General features: G+C 33.0%; 1 protein-coding gene across 4 annotated transcripts; it reads right to left on the bottom strand.

The window, feature by feature from the left end:
- Positions 1 to 3273: 3273 nt before the first annotated feature.
- LOC141449580 (alpha-tocopherol transfer protein-like) lies at positions 3274 to 24100 on the bottom strand. 4 transcript variants are annotated; one of them, XM_074119131.1, is made up of 10 exons: positions 22062 to 24100; positions 21089 to 21236; positions 14836 to 15021; positions 12079 to 12226; positions 11842 to 11951; positions 8510 to 8666; positions 7098 to 7353; positions 6405 to 6515; positions 4644 to 4752; positions 3274 to 4561 (listed from the first exon to the last, which is right to left on the bottom strand). In XM_074119131.1, the coding sequence occupies exons 5-10, from the start codon at positions 11942 to 11944 to the stop codon at positions 4422 to 4424; spliced, it is 876 nt and encodes a 291-aa protein (XP_073975232.1). In that variant the 5' UTR covers positions 11945 to 11951; positions 12079 to 12226; positions 14836 to 15021; positions 21089 to 21236; positions 22062 to 24100; the 3' UTR covers positions 3274 to 4421. The 4 variants fall into 4 exon arrangements, with proteins under 4 accessions (XP_073975232.1, XP_073975230.1, XP_073975233.1 ...); XM_074119129.1 differs by lacking the exon at positions 14836 to 15021; XM_074119132.1 differs by lacking the exons at positions 21089 to 21236; positions 22062 to 24100 and adding an exon at positions 20016 to 20501.
- Positions 24101 to 24674: the final 574 nt, after the last annotated feature.

Raw genomic sequence — 24674 nt, 5'->3', positions numbered from 1 at the left:
GGGTGGTAGTCCAATTAGGTTTTGGTTTTTTCTTATTACCTTGGCAGTTTTGGAATAAACTTAGAGTGTGAGAGAGCGATGTATCGACGGAAGAGAGGAAGAGTGATGAATTAGAATGTATCCTTGATTTTTTGTTTTTAATCTAGATTTTTTTTTTTTTTTCATAATTTCAATTGAAGGAAAATGAATATTTAGTGTTTTAGAAACCTACTAAGAACAATTAATTTTAAAATAAACAGTAGTGGATTTCATTGTCAAAGAAATTTTGTTCAATAATTAATTCAATTTTATTCTATTACCTACACCTTACAATTTACATGAATTAATTCTGATTTTCTTACTTTCTTTGAGATTAATATAGTTCGGTTTTCCGGACTTATTGCATTCCTTGGAAATGTGCTAGAGTTACTGATTATAATCAGTTCCATGTAATTTAGCTGGTAGCTGACTAGTACATCCGAAAAAACTACATTACTATAAACCTAGGAATTTAAATTACGTTCAAAAAGGTCTAAAACTTTTTCTTTTTTTAAAAAAAATAATTTTGAGAGCTGATGGAGTTAGGTTTCGCTTTAAGGTGTGATTTCAGTTCAATTTACAGGTTTTACAAACTAGGAGTTTGAAATAAATCTTATATTTTTTCTACTAGATTATGTAATTTTATTTTATATGGTTCTTTAGAATAAATCGATTTCTAGTGAAAAGATAAAAGTGTGATATTTTATTCCATAGTCGAAAGTATCCAATATTTATATGCTGTAATTTGGGCGCCAGGTACTTGATCTTTATAAGACTTTATGGGTTACTGATGCGACAGATATACTTTATTTTATCAATTCCTATTAATTATGGAATACAATTCAAGGCTTAAACCAGGAATCTACTCAATACTACAATTACTTTAAGCATTTTAAGCCTCGCCTCTAACCGCTCGGCTACCGTGGCGCCTCTATATCATTATAATCTGAGTTTATTTATTCTATTGAAACTTATTCTTTCTATTATGTGAATTATGAAGTATAAAGAACTGTTAGTAAGGGGATTAGATGAACACAGAGAAAGAAATAAAAATTAATAATGATCCTAAATTTTTCACTATGTTTCGAAACTAGAGAAATATAATATCTAAATGCTTGTTTTCAATCAGAGTGAACAGAATATTGATTCATTACCTCCTAATAATCACTTCGTCCTTGAAGTTTTTGATGAGGGCTAATGGGATGTTTGCTGTATAAGATGTTGCTGGGTGAAATGGAACTTCAAAACAAGTGGGTAAAAGGTACGCTCAGTATTATGTTCTAACAGAAAGAGAAACACTTAGAGATCTTGTTAAAAATAACAGTAATTTGGGGAGAAAAATGGTGTATGCCCATTTTTTGTCAAGCTGTAGCTTGTAGAGGTAAACACCACTTCGCTGAACGTCAAAAGTAGAAAAGTGTGAAACACCTCTGAAATTTTATTGAATTTTTATGTCGACAAAATGGGTTGACAAGAAGAAATATTTGTCGACCGCATGATTTTTAAAGTCAAAGACAGAGAGTTGCAGATAGGGTAAAGTTGGACGGAAGAATCAATATCTGTGGTAAAAGAGGAAAATACGAAAAGTGCGGACTCTAAAATTGTAAAAGGAAACCACTTTTTGTAATTTATTTACAATTAGTACTCTGAACATTTAATTTTTCAATCATTTTTATGAGTTTTTGTATTTGTATAATTCAAATAAGCATATAATTTTTTTTAAATATATTTTTATTCGGTTATTTGAATGCCCGAATAGAATCATATTTTAAAAATAAACTTCTGGAACAATAACCAAACGCACCCAGCTTACCAATTACGGTGTTAATGTAGTTACATTGTGTACATTATCCATCCATTAAGATTATCCAATTGGAGGTTGGCTAAAAAGCCTACGCCACCACTACCCAGAAAGTCTATTACAGCACCTCCTAGTTAGAGTATCTCTTCCAGCCCTGTCTATTTAATTATACTAAGGAGTATAATGAGATGTTCCTGGGCAAAGTATGAAGGCATATGGATTTTTTTTTGGCTCCGAAGAGCCGAACCCTGAACCGCATCAGCTTTTGCACTGAAAGTACTAGTGCCGTTCCTTCTTCTTCCTGATATGCTCCGATGTGTCTAGAAACAACAGCTATGTTGCTACATCTCTTACTAATCCTAGGATATAGATATGATGTGTTGGTAGATTAAGAAAAACTTCGAAGGTATTGAAATTACTGATAGCACTTGTTTGCTCAGAAAAGCAAGCTTCTGAAATACTAGCTTTCACTGCACCCTCCAGCGAGCTATTCGTCAAACAGATCACTTCTCAATAGGATAACATTGGTCTAATGACATTCCTATAAATCCACGTGGTCGTTGCAAATAGTTGGTAAAGTCCCTCAGACGAAGTTACCACCTTTTCTTTGCCCTGAAGGAATTTTTATAGAAGCCATTTTATATCACCTAAAGCAAGGCACGTGGATTTCTCTTCCTAGTTGAGATACTAGCAATCATACAAAGGGTAATCCCACAGTCCTTCGCCTCACACATACCTACCTAACCACCTTACTAACGTGTTTATTTAACAAAAAGGAAGACAGACTAACTGATCGCAAAGAATTTGGATCTGGTCTCCCGAACTGAAGGGAAATACGATCTTAGCCTTATGACAAATATTTGGAACGATCGTCCTCAGTCTCTGAAAATTCTAAAAAAGTGTGTTAACAACATCTCCCTATTTGTAAAAAATCCATTTTTCGTATCATCCCGCCGTAGTGATTTATAAGGATAGAATCTCAGAAAGTGCGTCTCTGTAAATAGCACCAAAACATAGAGTTACGTCATCTTCCCTCAAGGAACAAACCCGTTGTTTTTTCTTCAAGATTTATGTAGCTTGGCACACATTGTAGAGTTTATATTATACTTTGTCGTCTCTTCGGTTAAAGTAGATAATGATTCGTCATTAACTTTGTTTTTATTTTATTTTTATTGCTGATCATTTATAAAAACAAATTTTGGGTGAGATGTAATCGCACTATACACCCCTAGTGAGGTTAAATATTGACTATGTAGAACAATATAAATACTTTTATCGTGCATTCGTCTACGGTACCTAATTAGGTAGTTGGTAAGGCTTGCCTGAAAAATAGGCATTACTTGACATACAACCCTTATACAACTGTCCTACCGGACAGTTTTAATACTTTTTACTTTATTGTGGATTAAATCATACAAATATTCCAAAAACTGGCCCTTGATAAAAAAAAATAAAACTTTTAAACTTGGTTTTTGTTTATTTTTAACAAATATAAAGTATAAAAAAAGACGGATAATTCAATGTTTTTTAAATCTACTATTTAACAACTATAATTTTGTAATCTCTTATGGATCTTATTACAAAACATCTTACGCAGACGAACCTGATACCTGATTAAAGCAGGATTTTCTATGAATAATATAAAACAATGAACATACACAATAATATAAAAAATGATTATATTATATTAACCGATCTAAACAAAAAACAAAAACAAAATGCGAAAGAGTAGATAAATAACTTTGATTTTATCCAGCACCGTGAACCTAACCACATTTTCAACAAGTAGATAGTATTTAATTTTACAAATCACTTTGAAATGTACTGAACTGTCATAAAACTACAAACACTACAAATATTATACATTATATTATCACATATATTATTATAGTATATTGTTTCTAAAAAAGTTACCAATTGATTATATTTTTATTTAGTATCCAAAGCTTGTAGTGTTTATGTTATTCAAATACAAGGAGGGCTTAGAGCCTTTCGATGTTAAAAGTCCCTAAGGTCTACTTAGTTGCCTAATGTGACTACAGATACATCAGTTGTAGTGAATATGTTATAAATCTATCGGTTGTAACATAGTTAAGCTTGTGTTTAGATAAATTACACCTATATAGGAGCACAAACCGATCGTTCAAGCCCTTGTTTAAGAGTGGTTTGTGCTTTGAGCTAGGTTACCCAAAAATTTCAAGAATCATGAAGAAATCAGCAGGCTGTATATAAATTTATGCTCAGAATAAAAGACAAAGTTTCTTAAGAATCAATAACAGAAATATAGTTAGTACTAATAGAAATGTTATCTGTATTCACATAATTTAGGAAAGGATGGTTAAAATTTCTTAAATGTTGCTTGTAACATGGATGATAAACCAAAGAAACATTTTTTCTAATGATATTCTTAAAAACTCCAAAAGTAATGGAAGATATGTTATACTATACATCCAATAGAATTAGGAAAATTATACAAAAGTTGGATGAAAAAAACATGAACCTTCTATTTACACGAATCTTAATTTTGCTACCAAAGAAGCATGGTTGTTAACAGGATTATGATTTTCACTGAAGGAACCAAAAACAGATATCTTAATTTTCATCAATCAATGTTCAGTTTTTTGAACGAACCTTCCAAATAAACATTGTTAGTTTTCGTTGGTTTCTTTGATTCTACAATTCGTAAAGACTCATCGAATTGGAACCAATCAGCATTCGAGCGGATCTGTTTTAATGTGTCACCTGGAAGAAAAAAAAGTAATGATTCGATAATATAGTTATGGTTTTTTATTTTTTAACGTTTCACTTTAAAAAAAAATCTCACGAGACAGTGTATCCATTGATGGTGCTTCACCGCCATAATCTTTAGGCTGGATTTCTTTAGGCACTATGGAGTAAGTTTTTTCTATTTGATCTGGATTGTGCAGCAATATCTGTAAATAACAATAAATAAAATTACTGTGAATCAATAAAAAAAATAAATAGTAACAATTCCAATTGAGCAAATTTTTCTGTTAAAGTCGTAGGATTTTTAGTAGCTAACAAATATCTCAAACTATCTCTTTATACTTAATTTTCTCCCACCAAATCTCAAGAAACCAGCAATAGTATGTAAACCGGGGGCTTGCCTTGGGGATCGTGAGTAATCGACTAATGAACACCCTGCTCCTTAATTCGTCTTCATCCACAACTTTTTTAAACTCTTTTCCGTTTAAGATTTTCAAGAGAAATTTAATTTCAGTTTATAAAACTTCAACCACTAAGATTCATATTTAAATTTCTCTACTCTATCTTGGTAACAAATCATTAAAGATAGATTGAAAATCCGAAAACGGTAGCAATCAACATGAAGCCTGATGCTGTGTCGTTTAAGAACACTTTGGGACTAACCTTGCGTTTAGCATGAACCTAAATGACTGACTTTTAACGACAGTAGATTGAAATTCGAAATAGGTAGTGCGAATTAAGATTCTTATCATGGCTTTGTTAAAAGTCTATAAAATTTATACAACCATTTTATTGCTAGAGGATAGATTTAATGTTTCATATTTTTTGTTCGAAATTGTAAGATATAGATACAATTATAAACAAAGTGAGGTATTAATCTATGTTACTCATATAGCGAAGCGGAATAGCTCATTTCTTCTAGGTATTATCAAATGCAAATGTGCATCTTCAAACAATATCAGTTATTTATTTTGTAATGCTTTTGTGAAATATTTACAAGTACTTGAAAGATATAAAGACTCAGATTTTCAGAATGAATGAAAAATTGTAATTTTCCTTCAGTTAAATATTAAAATCTGATATGATTAATACATAAAACAATGTTTAGATTTAGATACTGCAAAATTTTTATACAGCTGAAATTTGGTAAAGAATGAACTTATAGTTATGTCATGTATAATTAAAAAGGACAATTAGATAGAGATCATAAGAAAAGTTTAGTAATAAAACTTGAACCCACAAGTCCACAATTCTCTATGTTTTCACTTCTCCTCCGTCACAGACCTAGGTAGGCTAAGTAGCCTTTTTTTTGCCATGAACTTTGGGTTCTCCAAAATAAGTAACCATACAATTAATTTGTGTTCCTCGAGAGCAATCTCGTTGGGCTTGAAGTGAATTGAAAGAATGCCACCCCCCTCACATCTTGCAACCTTCTCCTGCCTTATCTTCGACTTTTCTTACTTATCTCATCCTCTTGGCGAGAAAATGCTATGAAGCCAAGTAGAAGGAACATGACCAAAAAAAAAAGATCACTTGGGAAGAAAGTGACTGAAACGCTTTTAGCAAAAGAAGTCGCGACAGTTTTAATTTTAATTATTGGTTTATTAGTTTAAATAGCTCTGCTTTCTTAAATTTATTTAGGTATAGTCTTTGCTCATAAACATTCTTTTAAAAAATAATTCTACATTCGCTCTCAGGGTAATGCTTTCAAGAAGTAATTTTTGAAGTTGTAATTAAACATTCTTGTAATTTTTTTTTTTGTTAATTCCAATAATGACAGTGTTAATAGTTATAAATAAATCCTGGGCTAAAATATTAGCTAAAGGACGAATAAATGAAAAACAGAAATGTTACTTACATATTTAACATATTCCTTGCGCATAAAAGGCTTAATTAAATTCATTAAGTGCGTCATTACACTATTTACATTAACTATAAGAATGCTTTTTAGACGAACTGGCATTGCTTCCTACAAAAATAAATACATTTATGAATAAATTATTATAATATAAATAAGTAAAGCAATCAAATGAAAAAAATATGTTTCAAATTAATTAATGAATTCATGTTATCTACATATTTATGAAACAATATTTGTTTTTATAATCGAGTTCTCAGATCACTACCCCTAAATGATTTTCTTTCTCAACCTAGGATGACTTTATTCCACTTTCTGCTTCATTCCAATAACTTATTTAACAACCAAGGTTGAGTGTAATGAGTATTTTAATGTTCGTGATATTAACAGAGTCTGATTAAGACCATTAGAAGCCCTAAGCATCCCTTAAGATTTTGGTGCTCTCATATGTGTTAATTCAAATATAATCAATAATAAACCATTTAAAATAATTTGTATCAAACTTCAACAAATTACACAAAGATGGAAATATTAACATTAAATATATATATATATGAAAGACAATGTCAACATTTGGAAAGGATAAAATGATTATTTTATCTGAAAATACTTTTTTCCCTATTTTAGAAATTATTCTATAGAATAATTAATTCTAGACAGGAGTATTGTTAAATGGAGAAGTAAGAAACTCACTTGGACATAGATAAAATATTTTTTGGTAGATGCCAGCGACACCCTTGCTAGATGGCTCAACGAATTGCCTTTGTTATCGAAAACAATAATCATTCCTTTGGCAGATGTACGATCTCTGGCTAAACAGGCATCCACTACCATGAAAAGTAGCTTGATTGCATCGTCCAGAAAAAATTTACTAGAATCGTAGTCAATCAGTCGAGCCCATAAAACTGAATAGCCATTGTGAGTCTGTCCAGGAAGAATGCACATTTGTCTAAAACAATAGAAATAAATTATTTTTTGAAAATATCTATTCTTAACAAAGAAGTTTTGTATTTTATTTTTAGTACCAGATCTGAAAGAATGATTGAACTGATTATTTAGTAAGAGAAAGTATAACATTGTTATTCAAACAGTCAGCAAATTAAAAACGTTTATTCAGACATTATATACAATAAATTTCTAAGTTTCTTATTTTTACTTTACACAGTAATGGGGCTTGACACTCCCCGACTATCTCAGCGTCGCCCCCTTGTCACTTAACAAAATAACATTTTTGTAGCAAAAAGAAAAATTACAAATTCTCATCGTTTGCAAATATTTCAATTTATTAAATTTTTGATACTCTATTAGATTAAAGACTGATTACTACGCTTGATGAGCAGTGGAAATGAACAAATTTCAATTCTCACAAAAATTATTTATTTTTCTCTTCAATATTTTTTACAATCAGTAATGTATCTTCCATAAAAATAAGGCATGCAATAGTAACAAAAAGCGTGTTTGAAATAACAACAGCACAAGTAAAGCTGGTAGTAAAAAAAATATGATAGGTAAAGATTAAAATGGTTTACATAAAATCTTATTTTTGTGCTTCATTCTAACCGACCATGTGACAACCACCTTATTTGACTGTAAATTGAAAAACTTTGCTCTTCTAATGATATGATGAGATAGAAGCTTGGAAACATGTATTCTTCACATGCTAATGCTATGAAGATCTAAGACTCGTCTTGACGAGTAGAATTGGATCATTAAGCATGAGAAACAGTTCCCTTAAGTGGATGGTTGACATTGAGGAGCGCTACGATGCAATGCAATTGTTACCCAAGAGAAAAGTATGCGCCTTAAACAACCAATGCTTATGAAGAAGCAAGCGTATAGTAAATGTAAACTACAGTAGTATCGCCTTTATGACTATGATAATTTACCTTGAGTTCTCTTTCAATTATTGGAATTTTAAATTAATCGATTTATGAAGTCAATTTTAGATCAAGCAAATACTTTAATCTACCTTAATAGTTCATACATTCGTCTAAAACAATATTATGAATTTGTGGAAAAAATGACCATTTTTACTAAATAACCACATCATATTTAAATCTAATTCTAAACTACAGGAATGAATTATCATTATTATAAATACTAACACAACATCCGTGATATGTTTAAGTCCTGGAGCATCTAGATGTCTGTTGCTGAAAAATTCTGGTGTAGTAGTCTTCATAGTATAATATGTGTCAATAGCTTTTTTGGTTACTTCTAATTTTGAATAACAACTGTACAAAAATTGAATTAATTGTTCATCTGAAAAAAGCAAAAGAGAATTTAAACTTCTTCAAAAAAACAAAAAATAATGAAGCCTTAAGAATATTTATTAAGTTGCAAGGTACAGAACTTTAGACTGTTTTTATATTATTTTATATATTATATATTATTTTTTATTTTACAGGTTTAGATTATTTTGTTGTTTAAAAGTTAATTCTTATTCTTTGTATTATCAGCTCCTGCATTATTGTGTCTTCTGCCTATATTTGTACATAAATTACTAAATAAGAAGAAAGCTCGAGGAGGAGTAAGTAGTTCGGTCAGAGTCAGAACAAATCCTTTAAAGAGTTAGAAAGTTAGATTGAAAGACATTAGTAGAACTGGTATATCAGTGGTAAATTTTTAAAGATTACAACTCCTTGAATTATGATGCTACAGTAAATAAGGGAAAGTAAAAAAAATTTAAACTGAGCAAATATTGTTTAATAAAAAGATGGGTTTCCCAGTAAGTGAATAAATAAATGTATAGAATAATTCAATTAATGCAATTAAGTGGTTATTAGAATTTTTGTAAATGTGCGTTATAAAACATTGATTTTAAATTTTACAGTCAACAGAGTGACTAAGAAGCTGCAAAGTTCTACATAGAAAAAGTTAATTGATTAACTTTTATGCATTATTCAGTTTAATTGTATTGCTGTGAATAAATGTGTTATCAAAAATCTGACCCACTCGCTATATACTCGCATTCACGAGTTGAAAACGTTAAAATACTTTATTATAAAGTTCTTTTACTAAAGCGTATATGTATAAAATGAAGCTAATACCAGGAATAGAATGCACGGCACATCTCAGAAGATTTGTTATTTCTTATAACAACTTGAAGTAACGTTGTATTCCTTAATTAATGTAGCTAACACCAAGGAAGTGCAACACAAGCAATAATGAGAGAGTGAGAAAGAAAGAAACTGAACCGTTTCACTTTTAAACTGCTTTCACTTTCCTTTCATTCGTAATTTAACCTAACTGAATCTGATATTTAGGTTAGCAGCCAAAGAAATTCTGACAGTAACTACATTACTGTTTACAAATATTGTTATGTCACTGTAATGCTTATTGAAAATAATTAATTATTACATCTTCCTTTTCCTGTCCTCTTATCATTAAGCAACTAATGTAGGCTACTATTTATTTCTCTAAGAATTTCTGATTAAAAGATTTCTATCCTATGTTTTGTTACTGTAAAGTATATTAATAGTGAATCAGTATTTCCAATCCTTTTTATTCTAAATGTACTTAAAACGAAGCCCATGTTTTTGTAAATGTGTAAATAATTATCAGCAGAAAAAAAATAAAATATTACTTTTTGAATAACTGTTTATATCGCGGATTAGAAATGTATCATCGCTACAGTCATCTCCAAGAGAATGAAAAAAAAACAAAAACAATAGTTAAAATTTTATAGCCTTCTGTTTTTACAAATTACTGGTTCTTACTATGTACAAATAGTTAAAGCAAGTACATATATCTAACAAATAATACTGTCAAGAAGAATTACCTTTTTTAAAGGCTCGTCAGTCTTTTAATATTAGGACTTTTAGTGCAAAAAGCTTCTCTGTATGGTAACTTATACGAGGGTCGTTTGAAAAGTCCGTGCAAAAATAAAAACTACTTAATTTTTTGGGGTAAACCTTTTTTATTTTTCAACATGGTCTCCTTTTAGGCTTATACACTTCGTCCAACGCTGCTCTAGTTTGTTGATCCCTTCCGAATAATAGGATTTGTCCAAGTCTGAAAAATAGCCATTCGTTTCTGCAATCACCTCCTCGTTTGAATAAAATCATTTTCCCGCCAGCCAGTTCTTCATATTGGGGAACAAATAGTAGTCCGAGGGAGCCAAGTCTGGAGAATAGGGGGGATGTGAAACGAGTTGGAACCCTATTTCCATTAATTTTGCGACCACAACTGCTGAGGTGTGAGCTGGTGCGTTGTCGTGATGGAAAAGGATTTTTTTGTGGGCCAATCGTGGGCGATTTTCTTGCAGCTCGGTTTTCAAACGGTCCAATAACGATGAATAATATGCACCTGTAATAGTTTTACCCTTTTCATGACAGTCGATGAGGATTATTCCTTGCGAATCCCAAAAGACAGTCGCCATAATCTTTCCGGCCAAAGGAACGGTCTCCGCCTTTTTTGGCGCAGATTCCCCCGTGGTAACCCATTGTTTAGATTGTTCTTTGGTCTCAGGAGTGTAGTGATGTATCCATGTTTCATCCACAGTGACGAAACGACGCTTAAAGTCCTGCGGATTCTTCTGGAACAGCTGCAAACCGTCCTTGCAACACTTCACACGATTTCGTTTTTGGTCAAGCGTGAGCAATCGCGGCACCCATCTTGCGGATAGCTTTGTCATGTCCAAATGTTGATGCAAAATATTATGTACCCTTTCATTCGAGATGCCCACAGCACTAGCAATCTCACGCACCTTCACTCTTCTGTCATCCATCACCATATCATGGATTTTATCAATGATTTCTGGAGTAATAACCTCAACAGGGCGTCCAGAACGTTCAGCGTCACTTGTGCCCATATGGCCACTCCGAAAATTTTCAAACCACTTATAAACTGTTCTAATCGAAGGTACAGAGTCACCATAATGTTTATCAAGCTTCTCTTTAGTCTCCTGAGGCGTTTTGCCTTTCATAAAGTAGTGTTTAATCAACACACGAAATTCTTTTTCGTCCATTTTTTGAAAATCACTCGACTTCCTCGATTCAAACGAATGCCAAACACAAAGAAATAGACCGGTCTGGCTGAAACTTGGTGTGTGTTCTTCCAAGAGATGCTACTAACTAAACATAACCTCGATACGCGCCAGTAGTGCTATCCCTCTGACTTTGCACGGACTTTTCAAACGACCCTCGTAAATAAAAAATATCTATTAACATGTTTTTACATAAACAAATCATATTTAATACTTTTGCTCGAATAGTCTTGCTCAAGTTGTACCAAGCGGTGATTTTATTATTGTCTGAGTACTTTAACTTACCAAATTTATTCTCAGCTTTTAGAGATAAAGAAAAATCTGTGCTATCCACTCTAATGGTACCCTTTGTTGTACCTTACCTATCTCAGCCTTTTTTTTTTTTTACACCCTTATCCCTAATTCCAATTAAATTTAATTTAGAATAAATTTCTATTCAATTTCAAGTACCTGGTATATTTTGCGGTAGGTGCAATTGCTTCTTTAGCCATTCTCTCAAGCACTTTATATCTTCCTCTTTCGCCTGCCACTCCACACTGTTTAAATTTTCCATATTTTTTCTGAACAGAAAAAGTTCTTAATAATTTTAAGTAAACAATTATAAAATCTATAAAAAACTTAATATAAAAATAATATTTTTTGTTTTACTAATATTTGGTAATTATTAATGAAGGAAGAGGAAATTACATTAGAATAATTTAGTTGTTTCCTCACGCTAGGTATACAGCTTGCTTATTTTATTGCAACGCAGCAAATATTATTTTGCTTTGTATATTTTTTTTTGTTTACATTTGTTTAGAAATTCAGTTTTATGGTTTACGGGTCTTGATGAAATCTGTAACAAATAAAATGAAATTCAAAATAAATATAATAATTGACAATAAACTCAATCAGTGATTTATTTTTTGAGTAAACTTGACTGAAATCTGTAGACATTTTTTTGTGCTGACATTTGAAATCTTTAATTCACCAATGTTCAAAAGAAAATATAACTTATAAATCAAAAACATCTATTAACGTGTACAATGCATATTTAATACTGTTGCTGGAATTGTCTAAAGAGACACTGCAAGTTTTCAGTTAAGCCGTTTAGTATAAAATCATTTTTATATTGAGAAGCTAATTATTTTAACATTTTATCCATTGATTTTATCAGTCATGGCAAGCTTATTTTTTTCTGCTTCTGACTGGTTTCGAATTTGCATTTATAAACGGGGGTTGATTCATCAGTTTGGTGTAGAGAATTTCGTGTCTCTTATAATGTTTCTGTTAAACACTACACTTGCTGAATTTTACATTGAATTACGAAATAAACGGATTTTATTATTGCATCTGGACTGATAGTCTGCTGAGTGTTATGTGGAAATAATAGTGGAAATCTTCTTCTTCTTTCCCTATCTCCTTTGTGCCGTGAGGCGTGGAGAAGCAGCCACAATCCAACCCTTCCTTCGATCCCTATCCCGTGACAACCTTCTCATACCTGCAAGAGATTCTCCTCTAGCTCAGGCGAGACTTTCAATGTATTCCTGTTAAATAGTACAATGGCATCCAGCATTTGCTTTGCCTTCTGTCCATCCTCCATACTCAAAACATGGTCAAACCATCCCAACTATCGGGCTATACTTTTAAATCTTCTCTAAACCGCGCATACCTGATGTAATTTCTCCTAGTTTTACCCAGGATGCACCTCAGGAATCGCATTTCAGTAGCCGACTGCTTACTGGCATGCCTATCCAGCACCGTCCAGCTTTCAGAACCATAGAAGAGCACAGGCAGAAATACCGTTTTATATAGCACCAATTTAGCATCAAGGCTCAACTCCTGCTTTCCAATCAGTCTAGTACTTATTTGGTAGAATACGTCGTTAGCTTTCTTTATCCTATTTAACACCTCCTGATCAATTCTGCCATCCCGACTGATCACTGACCCTAGATATTCAAAGTCAGTGGCTGTCTACAGAACTTCTCCATCGCATGTAATTCGGGATGATGATTCCTCATCTCTCCCTATGCACATTACCTTACTTTTGGAGGTATTAATGATCAAACCTTTACGTCGCAGTTCTTCCCCCCCACTCTGTTACTGCTGACTGGAGTTGCTCTAACCCCTGCGGGCTGGGGTTAGAATAGGTCCGCTCCCTTCCAGGATGTCGTAAGAGGCGACTAAAGGAATTGACCGAGAGGTCGAAAAACATCTCTGATGGTGGGCAGCAGCACTATCAGTAGAGGCATGGGGCCGAAGACAGAAGTTTGTCGGAGCGGCTGATGCCAGCAAATCAAAAGGCGGAGCTGGAGGTACTGCAGGGGGTGGATGAGATTCTAAAGTCGAAGAGAAGGCAGCTCATCTAGGGGTTCCGGCAACCAAATAACAGTTAGGAAGCCCCTGTCCCAGGGTACATAGGGGCCTTCAGCATAGCACCAATCACCCGTCTGAAGTGACAAAAGTGGCCTCAATAATGGACAGAATATTGGTAATAGTGGAAATCAAATTCTCAAATGAATGGGGAAATCGTACCAGGCATTACACTTTAGGTAACAAGGTTTAATGGAGTTTAGAAAGGCAATAATTCTAGAGACAATGTATTTGCTTAAAGCAAAATTTTGCAAGTTAGAAGCAAGGTTGTTGTTTTCAAAAAGCGTCCTCCGTAAACATATGAAACATGTTTGTTGTTAATTGCTTAATAGGATTGGTCACTACTTCCTTAAAGTAATCAAAACTGAAATACAAGATATAGCAGTATTTCCTCCAGTTAGTAGTAACTGAATTTCCCCATTCATAAGACGCAACTTTTTTTTAGAAAAATTTGGAGACTAAAAACATTGGGCGTTTTTTTACGTAGGTTTTTGGTTTTTCAGTGGAATTTTTCACTTTTTGGTGCTGATTGTCTTTTCGCTCATTGTTTTATTGTTCCCCCCTCCCAATGGAAGCAAAGTTACTATCGAGTAACCAATCGAAATATACATTTCCATCTTTCGGCGATTGGATTACACACTCTAAAGACAAGCAGCCATATTCAAACACTAACACAAACATAAATTTTGTAAAAACCTCTATTTTGGTCATAGGAGACATCAAGACGGATATTTTGGTCACATGAAAACGAAGATTGATCGCAATATTTGTTGAACTGGTATAAGAATGTAAAGATAGAAACTTAATTTTGGATTAAAGTAATGAAAGGTATTTACACTGACTATAAAAAAAAAAGTTTAATTTCTTTCTAATAATCTATTATTCAGAATAAGTAGGTATCGCTTGAGGTGTTAGATTGCGAAGCAAATGCGTCCATTATCGTCAGTAGGGAATCCCAGTCAGTAGGGAATTACGCTTCTAAATAATTCTTTTCTTTTTTGTTTTTTTTTCGCCAGAATTGTTGCGATTATTTTTCATAGATCCTTTTTTCTACAACCGCTTTTTTATACTTATAATTAGTTTTTAAATTACCTCTTGGAGATTATTTTGTAATAATAGTAGTTATAATAGTACAAATTTGGTGTGAACACCCATAGACATTTCTTTTATTACTATTCTCTATGTTCCTGCTTCCATAGTATCTTCTAACTCCGAACGTTAATTCTTATCACTCGAGGAACAACCCATTTGCACAGAAATGTTAGTGTTCAAATTTTCCTGGAAAAATGTTTGCCTTGTATTCATGTGATTATTATGTAAATATAAAATAAAAGAAAAAGTTTCAGCCTTCGATAACATAGCATAAGACACCTGTACGAAATATCAAATTGCACATGAAGCGATTTCTCGTATTTTAATTTAGGGACAGCCAACAAACAACACTTCAAGTCACACCGTCAGAATAATTTCTATAATTCCCTTTTCATACTTAGAAGTATGCAATTGTTACCGTTAAACACTTAAAAAAATCAAAAATCTACCCGAAAAAAGCATTAGAGAAAATAAAAAGTGTTGTAATAAAGTCAACACTACAGAAATGCAATTACACTGCTCCACAAAAAAAGTGGCGCACTTTAAAAATGCGTTATTTTTTTTTCTCTGTAACTTTTTTGTTCTACATTTTATTTTAGTTAGCAAATATAAGAAGTATAAAGTTACGTGAGGGCTAAAATAAAATAAAAAATGATCTAAAATAAATAAAAACCTTTAATTTAACAAAAAAGTACTTCCCAGCAAAAAATGAATTTGAAAAAAAAGTATTTCTTCCGATTAAAAAAAGAGAAAAAGAATTTTAGTAAGGTGTATTGCTCGCATTATTGCATCCAATCTCCACGGCATACTCCTTATTAAATTTCTCACGAAATCTTGTGTTAATTCCTCCCATATCTCCACCAGAGCACCTCGCAACTCTTCTAAGCACCTGGGAGGATTATTTCTCCAACTTAATCGCCTACCCAGCTCATCCTAAAGATGTTCAATTGGATTTAAATCCGGTCTGCGTACTGGTCATCTCAGAATACGAATGCCAGTATCGTGGAGATATTGAACAACACAGGCGGCAGTGTGTGGTTGGGCATTATCTTGCATAAAAATAAAATTTTCCCCAATTAATGGTGCATAGGGTATCACATATTGCTGGAAAATTTCCCTCACATACACATCTGCACTCAAGATTGCCCTGTTGAAGACGTGGAGCTCAGTCTAAGCCCCCATAGAAATCCCAGCCCACACCATCACTGAACCACCTCCGAATGGTAGTCTACCAGAAATATTGCACGGAGCGTAGCGCTCCCCAGGCCTTCGGTAAACTCGTCGCCTCCCATCAGTTGCGTAGAGAGCAAAACGGGACTCGTCTGAAAAGAGAACGTTTCTCCAATCGTTCCCAGACCAGTTGCGGTGTTCCCTAGCGAACTCTAGACGGGCTCTCCGATGGTCTACGGTAAACAATGGTCCTGTGGCTTGCTTCCTAGGGCGTAAATTCATTTCAGCGAGCCTTCTTTGTACATTTTCGGCACTGACTGTAACTCCACGAACAGTAAGCAGTGTTTGAGCTGTTTCAGAAGCAGTTGATGTACGATTTCTCAGAGAGTGAATTCTGATAAATCGGTCATCAAGTGCTTCTGTGGCTCTTGGTCGACCCGAATCTTGTCTGCGAGTGCAGAGGCCTGTCTCCTGGTAACAATGAATGGCTCTACGAACGGTGGTCTCAGGCAACCCTAAAGTTCGTGCTGCGTACCGCTGACTCCGTCCATCCTCAACTAATGCAATAATACGGACCACTTGCTCTGCTGTAATTGAGAGTTTGCAATGCTTTCAGCTTGAAAAAAGTCGAAACGCAACTGTAGAGGTCAATAAATTTATTTACTGTTGAGGTAAAGTTCACGTTGTTGTTTACACAAAAAGACCGAAGGGGATTAAACGAGGAATTACTTCTCTATTTACAAGAAGCTTTGGACCTTGATTCGATTAATTGTTCCCTGACAGTTTATGAAAATAATTAAAACTAATAAGCTTTCCCCAAAATGTGATAAAACAAAAAATAAACGCTTTTTTCAAAGTGCGCCACTTTTTTTGTGGAGCAGTTTATATAAATAGATTTAAAAATACGGAATTAGTGGAAGATAGATAGCGCGTGTAACAATTAAAGTGGTGAAGTGTAGAAGTTATAAAAACATTACTCTTCAATACAAACTTTCTACTGTGATTAATAAATGCAAATTCAATTAATTGCAGTAAAAATAAATAAAAACAAACAAAAAATGATATAAAATTAAAGATCAGTTTCAAATTAAATTAAAAAAAAAAAAACAGTTATCGCGAGTGAGTAGAAAATAATTTAATATCTTTTTAAAAAAATGGTTGGCTATCGACCATGTTTGTTGGGTTTACAAACAAATAAATATACCTTTTCTGTTTGTTTCGACCAAATTTGATTGACCCTCCAGTGTTATGAATGTTGTGATGGAAATATTTATATGTACATGTTGCCGTGCATTAGGCACAGAACTGCTGTGGAAAGTAGGAAATTGGGTGGCAGCGAGAGTGGAACACCGTTGTGTTGAAAAGAACTGATATCAAGAACTGATACTAACCGATTTTCACAAAAATATCAGGACGTTAGTAAGAAAGATATTAGTGTGTTTTTTTTTTTATTATTTTAACATAAAACAATTTCATAAGATAATGTTATTTTGAGAAGTAGTTTTGAAATAATTGAATTAGGACAGATCAAATCCAATCAAGCATCAAGGTAGTTAGAACAAGCGATAATTTAGTTTAATGTTTCTTTTATTTCTACGTTATTTTAAAAATGATTTCAAATATTAATTTAAATTTAGAATTACTTGTTGCAATAACACTAAATGCAATATAAAACTAGTTAGCGAACGTTAGTGAAAGTTGTAGTAATTTCAATTTATTAAGAACATAACTTCGTTCTATTTATTCCGGGTGTACAATCCCGTTATCTCATAAAACCAGCTACAAAATAACAAATCTAAAGCTCTGAAAATTCAATAGCATTTAATAATGAAGTTAAAAACCTACTCTAGATCAGATTTCTCCTATATGGTCTTTCCAAACATCCTTCAAGAAATAATCAATAAATTAGCAAATTGACTTACTCTATTGACAGACATTTTTAACATTGTTCTATTTTAGCTCCACTATTATGAAAGTTACAGAAGAAATCATGTACAAATACAAATATTTTGGAATTTTCTTCTTTTTTTGGGGGGTCTTGCCTTAAAAAACCTCAATATTCTAAAGCATAGCGTTGGATCACTGCACAATGTTGACACTTATTCAACGTTCCAGTTCTACGCGGTCAATTCTAGGTTCCAAAGCTTGCAGGTTATATTTGCTATTCTATTGATTATAAATTTTATGTTCCTAAAATATTGAACTAATTCTTGTGAAAGTATTGTGACTGCACTATCACTCAGCTGATTTATTATTTAGCATAATGGTAATAATAGAAGTAGAGTTAAGTTTAATAAAGTAATGAAGTAAGTTATTTCAGGCGGGCTTTATACTTCTAACTACCAGAATTAGGTGTCGTGGACGGAGGCGGCCAACAAACATACTTAACTAATAAATTTTCATAATAACAATTATACGTATAAAATCCAAGGCCTACACCGCGACTCAAACCAGAACCACTTTTTAGCCTTGCAAGCCACGCCTCTAACCGCTCAACCACCGTGGCGCCTGAGACGGTTCTAATAATAATACTTTTTTTTTCTAATGCCAAAAAGTCCATTTTCAGTTTTTTCTCATAAAACTATTTCGTATTGGAAAAAATGTCTTTTTACTATATACAAAATCACAACCAACGCGTTCCATTTTTTATGCATGAGTTTAGATTTTAAGGCACGAAGCAGATTGACGTGCAATTTAGTTGAGCAGCAGAATTCCTGTTGGTCAGTTCAAGCAGGCAAGCATTCACCAAGATAATCATAAGTTTCTTTAAATAAGATTTATTTATAAACGTCCCACTAAATTAAATTAAATTTACAACCGTGTAAGTGTTAAATTAAGTAGTATAATGTAAATCCATAAACCTAGAGCATAATTTTGGACAAAAAAAAAAGTGTTTTGATTTAAAATGTTGACTGAATAGTTTAACCCTTGGGTTAGTGGATTAGTAACATTGAATACATATATCTATAATCACTATATAGTTATTATACATATCGTATAATAGCTATGAAGGGGACATAAACCAAAGACGGGTGACAGTCCGAAACTTGAAAGGAAAACATGTGTGCTACCACGGATAAAAAACAAAAACAAAATGATATTATCCAAAACCGCGGATCTTAATTTCATCAATAGACCAAAGAGTTTCTAAAGCCAGCGAGCTATTATGGGGCTGATTAGTGTGCTCTGGCGAATCCTCGTGGCAAATATGGAAACTATGGTAACCTGCAGTGTGGGTGGATCCTCGGTAATAGACAAAAAAAAAAGCACAAATTAAAAGCAGTGAAAAGTAGGAGACCTGCGACGTAGGTGGAGAATATCCAAATTTCAGAGTACGAAACGAAGATTTTCTAGAGCTAATGGGCGCTCAAAAATAAATATGTTCAGGAAGGGACTCTATTATGGTAAGGTATAGGAGGTTGTGAGATATGAAAAATGTCAGAAGACAGTACTAATGTGGCCATCTTAAGAAAAAGAAATAAAAGGAGAATATCTCTAAGGAAAAATAGCCACCTGACCGAATGGAGGTGTTTATGTAAACAGTACTTAATGTACGGGGGATGAGGTGAGGGAAGCCACTAGTAAGTGGTAACTTTTGAGGCAAATATAATATTTTTCATGACGTAAAAAAAACATTATGTAGCTATCATGTAGACATTGGTCAATGGTTTTTATATAAATTAAAAAACAAAAATCAAACTAATTGTAAAATTAATTTAATTGAATGAAATTCTTCATGATTTTATGGATAATAGTCCTCCTAAAATAAAATTTAACACCTTAAACATCCCCTGAAACAGAAATATTCATTTTTGATAATAGTTTACACTTATAAAATAAAAACTATTCTATTATATTCTTATAGAGATATCAGGCGCGTTAGGAACATAACAGGTTCGCCAGCCCAGAGTATTTTATGGTTAGTCTTGGGGTTGAGCACTCGGTCATAAATTTTGAAACCGAAGTGAAAGCTGTAAGCGAGCGGCAATATTGATAGAAACTCTAATTACCGCTGGTCGAAGGCTGTGTATTCTTGGCAGACTAGCTGGCGGCAATAAAGGCTCTCACGACCGCTTTACCGGCTGACTGGGACAAATTGGGCCCCATCACTGTAAGAAGATTCAGCTATATTATAACAAGGAGCTAGGAGATTAATAATCAGCGGATATCAAGTCCCTGCGACATCCATAGCAAACTGCCAAAGAGGAGAGAGCGATTTAATGCCACTCTTAAGTCTTGGTACTCATCGACAGGCTATTGCCCTCCTTAAGTATAAAAGCCAGCATGTCGTGTTTTTTTTATACTATTGAGTATAAAATGAAAAGAAAAATAAAAGTAAATAAATAAAAAAGAAAACAGAAAGTCATGGGCAGAACCGCTAACGACAAAAAAAAATTCATGAACTCTACACTTAGATTACAATTTATAGGAAAACCTATGCTCCGCTTCAGTTAAAAATGCTCTCGTATGCTTTCCCGAGAAAATATTTTAAATAAAAAATGGATACCTACATGTAAACAATTAGTATATAAAGTTCAAAGAATGTGGTCAGTCGATTTCGAGAATATATGAAAAATCGATTCATTAAAGAAACAGTTTTGGTTGTCTGACTTTTTAAAAAATTTTATACTTCTGTCCCAACTGAACATATAGCAAAATTTAATTTATGTTAACCCCACTCTAATTGATATACATACTGACTAACAACAATCACACACTGAAAACAAATTAAACACTCCTTCGTTCTCAGAGGTCTTCAGAACGGATGTACTTCATAAGTACAATAAAGAAAATCTGCACAATGCAATACCATATAAGATTAAGTAAAAAAATCTAGAATAAAGAAAAAGTATATTGTTTTTAAAGATCACAAATGTTGCCAATAACCAAGTTAAGATAAAAGATTTCACTTTGCTTAAAATAACATTTTATTGAGCATTCATTTAGTCTCTTAACTAACTACTTGATGATGTATCCACTTTTAAATTGATGCCAATCTAATTATTAAATTCAATAACTAAATAGTTTTTATTATATTAGTTAGTATGTTAATGGTACAAAAGAAAGTTGGAGAATTACTTACTGCGGTATTTTGGTGAAACAGCGAAGACTCTTACACGAGGTATGCTGTAGAATGGGTGAGATCAAGCGAACATGGCTGATCCCCACTCTATGATGAGGCAATGTAACTCGTTCATACTCATTGACTGTCACACTTGAATGTACATACGCTTAAGGAAATAGGAAATTCTTATTTATTTTAATTATCATATAATAATTGTTTTATGTAATGAAGAACAGTGAGAACAATTTTCATCGTTAGAGAATAAAATTAACTTAAAATTCAAGCACTGTAAACTCGTTGGTAATGCTAGAATGTTATTTTAATAACAATAACTTAAGCCTAAAACTTTCGAAAAGTTTTGGTTTGTTTACATTAACTGTCAATGACAGAACCACATTTACCAAGTGCATAAAATTCAGTTTTTAGTTGGTAGTAATTGTTAAAATTTTGCAGTGATTTCAAATTTTAAGAAACAAGTTTTCACAGGGACTATTTGTTACGCTTTTTCGTGCGTTTTTGACGATCAACCCTTACACGTACAACTGTCCTACCGGACAGTTTTAATACATATATATTTACATAGGTCCTGTGGGTGGGGCCTTAGAATTCACCCTCAGTATTCTCTGCTTGACGTAAAAGGAAACTAAAAGGGTACGAACATTCATCCATGCACGTACACTGCGATACATACATCCCCACACCAATCTCTAAGGCATATACAGTCCAGTACTCAAGGCTACCGTCCCTGAGGATCCTTAACGGAGAGCAAGTCTGGTTGCTCTGAGGAGCACAAATATTCGAGAGCACAAATAACACACAGTTATAACAAGTAGATTATTCAACAACAATTATTGTTTTTTCGATTGTAATTTAATTTAGTCCCCCTAATTTTACTTATAGTAAAATACTGGAATAATTAGCTGTCCTAAAAATATGCATATCTTATTTACTTTATATTACATATATACAACATTGTGGGATGAATACCTACATTGAGAATGTAATTGAAGAAAACTATGTTACTTGCGATAAAGCCAGATAATTATTATAAACGTTTGACTACTTCATAAAATAACAATTACTTTAATCGAAGAATGAACTTAAACCGACGATTTTTGAAAATCATTGATGTATGTTGGTGAAGTTTCTTTTAAAAGAAAGTTTTGAATTTTTTAGCCTCATAATTTTTTTTTATTTTTTGTAACGTTTTTCTTTTTAACCTGTAATTAATAGTTTCATTATTATAGATAACTAGATATTACAGTCAATCTACAGTGCTACTTGAACATATATTTTGTAGACGAAAATAGCCAGCAAAAGGGTCTGTGACATCTAATAAATTCTAAAAAATAACTTATTAATGAAAATTAATGCAGTAGAATTACTTAAATATTAATGAAGTATTAATGAAATGTTGGGTACTTGCTGATTTGTGTACCTTTTGGCGTTTAATCAACCCTTATACTTAACATTTTAAACTGTAAGTTTTTGTTAAGGTATTTACATACATACATTCTATCATCAATGCCATACATATATACATATTCTCGTACATACATAACATAACATACATATTTACATAACAAACATATTTAAATACATACATATTTTCATACATAGCACACATATTGATTAGTCGTACACTGCTTTCCTTGGCGGCTGTTTTTACTTTCCCGCCATTTCTTTTCCAGATTATTGGTTCCTACCAAACATCTGTAGCCTGGTATTCTATAACTTTCGCTTTGATTCCATTTTTCTTCTTTCCAGGCTACAGTGCATCTCGTTCTTTGGCCAGAAAAAAGAGCAACAACTGCCTTCCTGTATCCATTACATTAAACATACTTCTATTCAGCAACAGTTTTTCTCCAACTTTATCTGCAGGGTTGTCTGGATGTATATTCGTGCCCTCTTTATGGCCCTGGCCCTTCAGGCCTTGACCCCACTTGGTGTCCAACCTTGTCGAGATGGTGGGGCTTACGCACAAAGGGCACTAGAGATTAACCCTCTCTAAATTTCTCGCGTTTTCCTCTTCTGGGAGTGGGTGCCTTCGCTCGCTTACACATATAATCATATTTACTGAGAAACATAACTTACATATTTATGTAACTATATATAATTAATACATATTTACGTATGTAGATAGATTACATACATACATATATATGTAAATACTTAAATACAGATACACATACATACATATTTTCTTTCATACATAATTACATCCGTACATACATATAAATTTACATACATAGTTGTATACGTACATTACATACATAATTAGATACATATATATTTACATACATACACATTTACATACATCATACATTACATACATATTTACATACATACATATTTTCATACATAGCACACATATTGATTAGTCGTACACTGCTTTCCTTGGCGGCTCTTTTTACTTTCCCGGCATTTCTTTTCCAGAGTTTTGGTTCTTCTAAACTTCTGTAGCCTGGTCTTCTATAACTTTCGCTTTGATTCCATTTCTGTTCTTTCCAGGCTACAGTGCATCTCGTTCTTTGGCCAGAAAAAGGAGCAACAACTGCCTTCTTTTATCCATTACATTAAACATACATACAAATGTAAATACTTACATACATATACACATACATATATATTTACAGCAACCGTTTTTCTCCAACTTCATCTGCAGGGTTGTCTGGTTGTATATTTTTGCCCTCTTTATCGCCCTGGCCCTTCAGGCCATGACCCCACTTGGTGTCCAACCTTGTCGAGGTGGTGGCGCTTACGCAATAAGGGCACTAGAGATTAACCCTCTCTAAAACTCTCGCGTTTTTCTCTTCTGGGAATGGGTGCCTTCGCTCGCTTACACATATAAACATATTTACTGAGAAACATAACTTACATATTTATGTAACTACGTATATTTAATACATATTTACATATGTAGCTACATTACATACATACATATATATGTAAATAGTTACATACATATACACATACATACATATTTTCTTTCATACATAATTACATCCATAATTACATATAAATTTACATAAATATTTGTATACGTACTTTACATACATACAAATTTACATACATATTTAGATACATATATATTTACATACATATATACATACATTGTACATTACATACATCATACATTACATACTTCATACATTACATACATATTTACATACATACATTCTTTCATCAATGCTATACAAATATACATATTTTCGTACATACATAACATAACAAACATATTCACATACATACATAGCACACATATTGGTTAGTCGTACACTGCTTTCTATGGTGGCTCTTTTTACTTTCCCGTCATTTCTTTTCCAGCGTTTTGATTCCCGCCAAACTTCTGTAGCCTGGTATTCTATAACTTTCGCTTTGATTCCATTTCTCTTCTTTCCAGGCTACAGTGCATCTCGTACTTTGGCCAGAAAAAAGAGCAACAACTGCCTTCTTGTATCCATTACATTAAACATACTTCTATTCAGCAACAGTTTTTCTCCAACTTCATCTGCAGGGTTGTCTGGATGTATATTCGTGCCCTCTTTATGGCCCTGGCCCCTCAGGCCTTGACCCCACTTGGTGTCCTACCTTGTCGAGGTGG

The sequence above is a fragment of the Rhodnius prolixus genome, unplaced genomic scaffold, assembly GCF_049639745.1.
Source record: "Rhodnius prolixus isolate KJV_2025 unplaced genomic scaffold, Rpr scaffold_2, whole genome shotgun sequence".
In the NCBI taxonomy this organism is placed as follows: Eukaryota; Metazoa; Arthropoda; class Insecta; order Hemiptera; family Reduviidae; genus Rhodnius; species Rhodnius prolixus.
The sequence above is the reverse complement of the archived record's forward strand: the minus strand, read 5'-3'. Positions and strand labels throughout refer to the sequence as shown.

Coding starts and splice junctions, on each gene's coding strand:
- LOC141449580 (XM_074119131.1), bottom strand. CDS start 11,944: ATGGAAAATTTAAACAGTGTGGAGTGGCAGGCGAAAGAGGAAGATATA. Junction 8,667..11,841: donor CCTACCGCAAAATATACCAG/GTACTTGAAATT, acceptor TGCTTTTTTCAG/ATGAACAATTAATTCAATTT. Junction 6,516..7,097: donor AATATTTTATCTATGTCCAA/GTGAGTTTCTTA, acceptor TTATTTTTGTAG/GAAGCAATGCCAGTTCGTCT.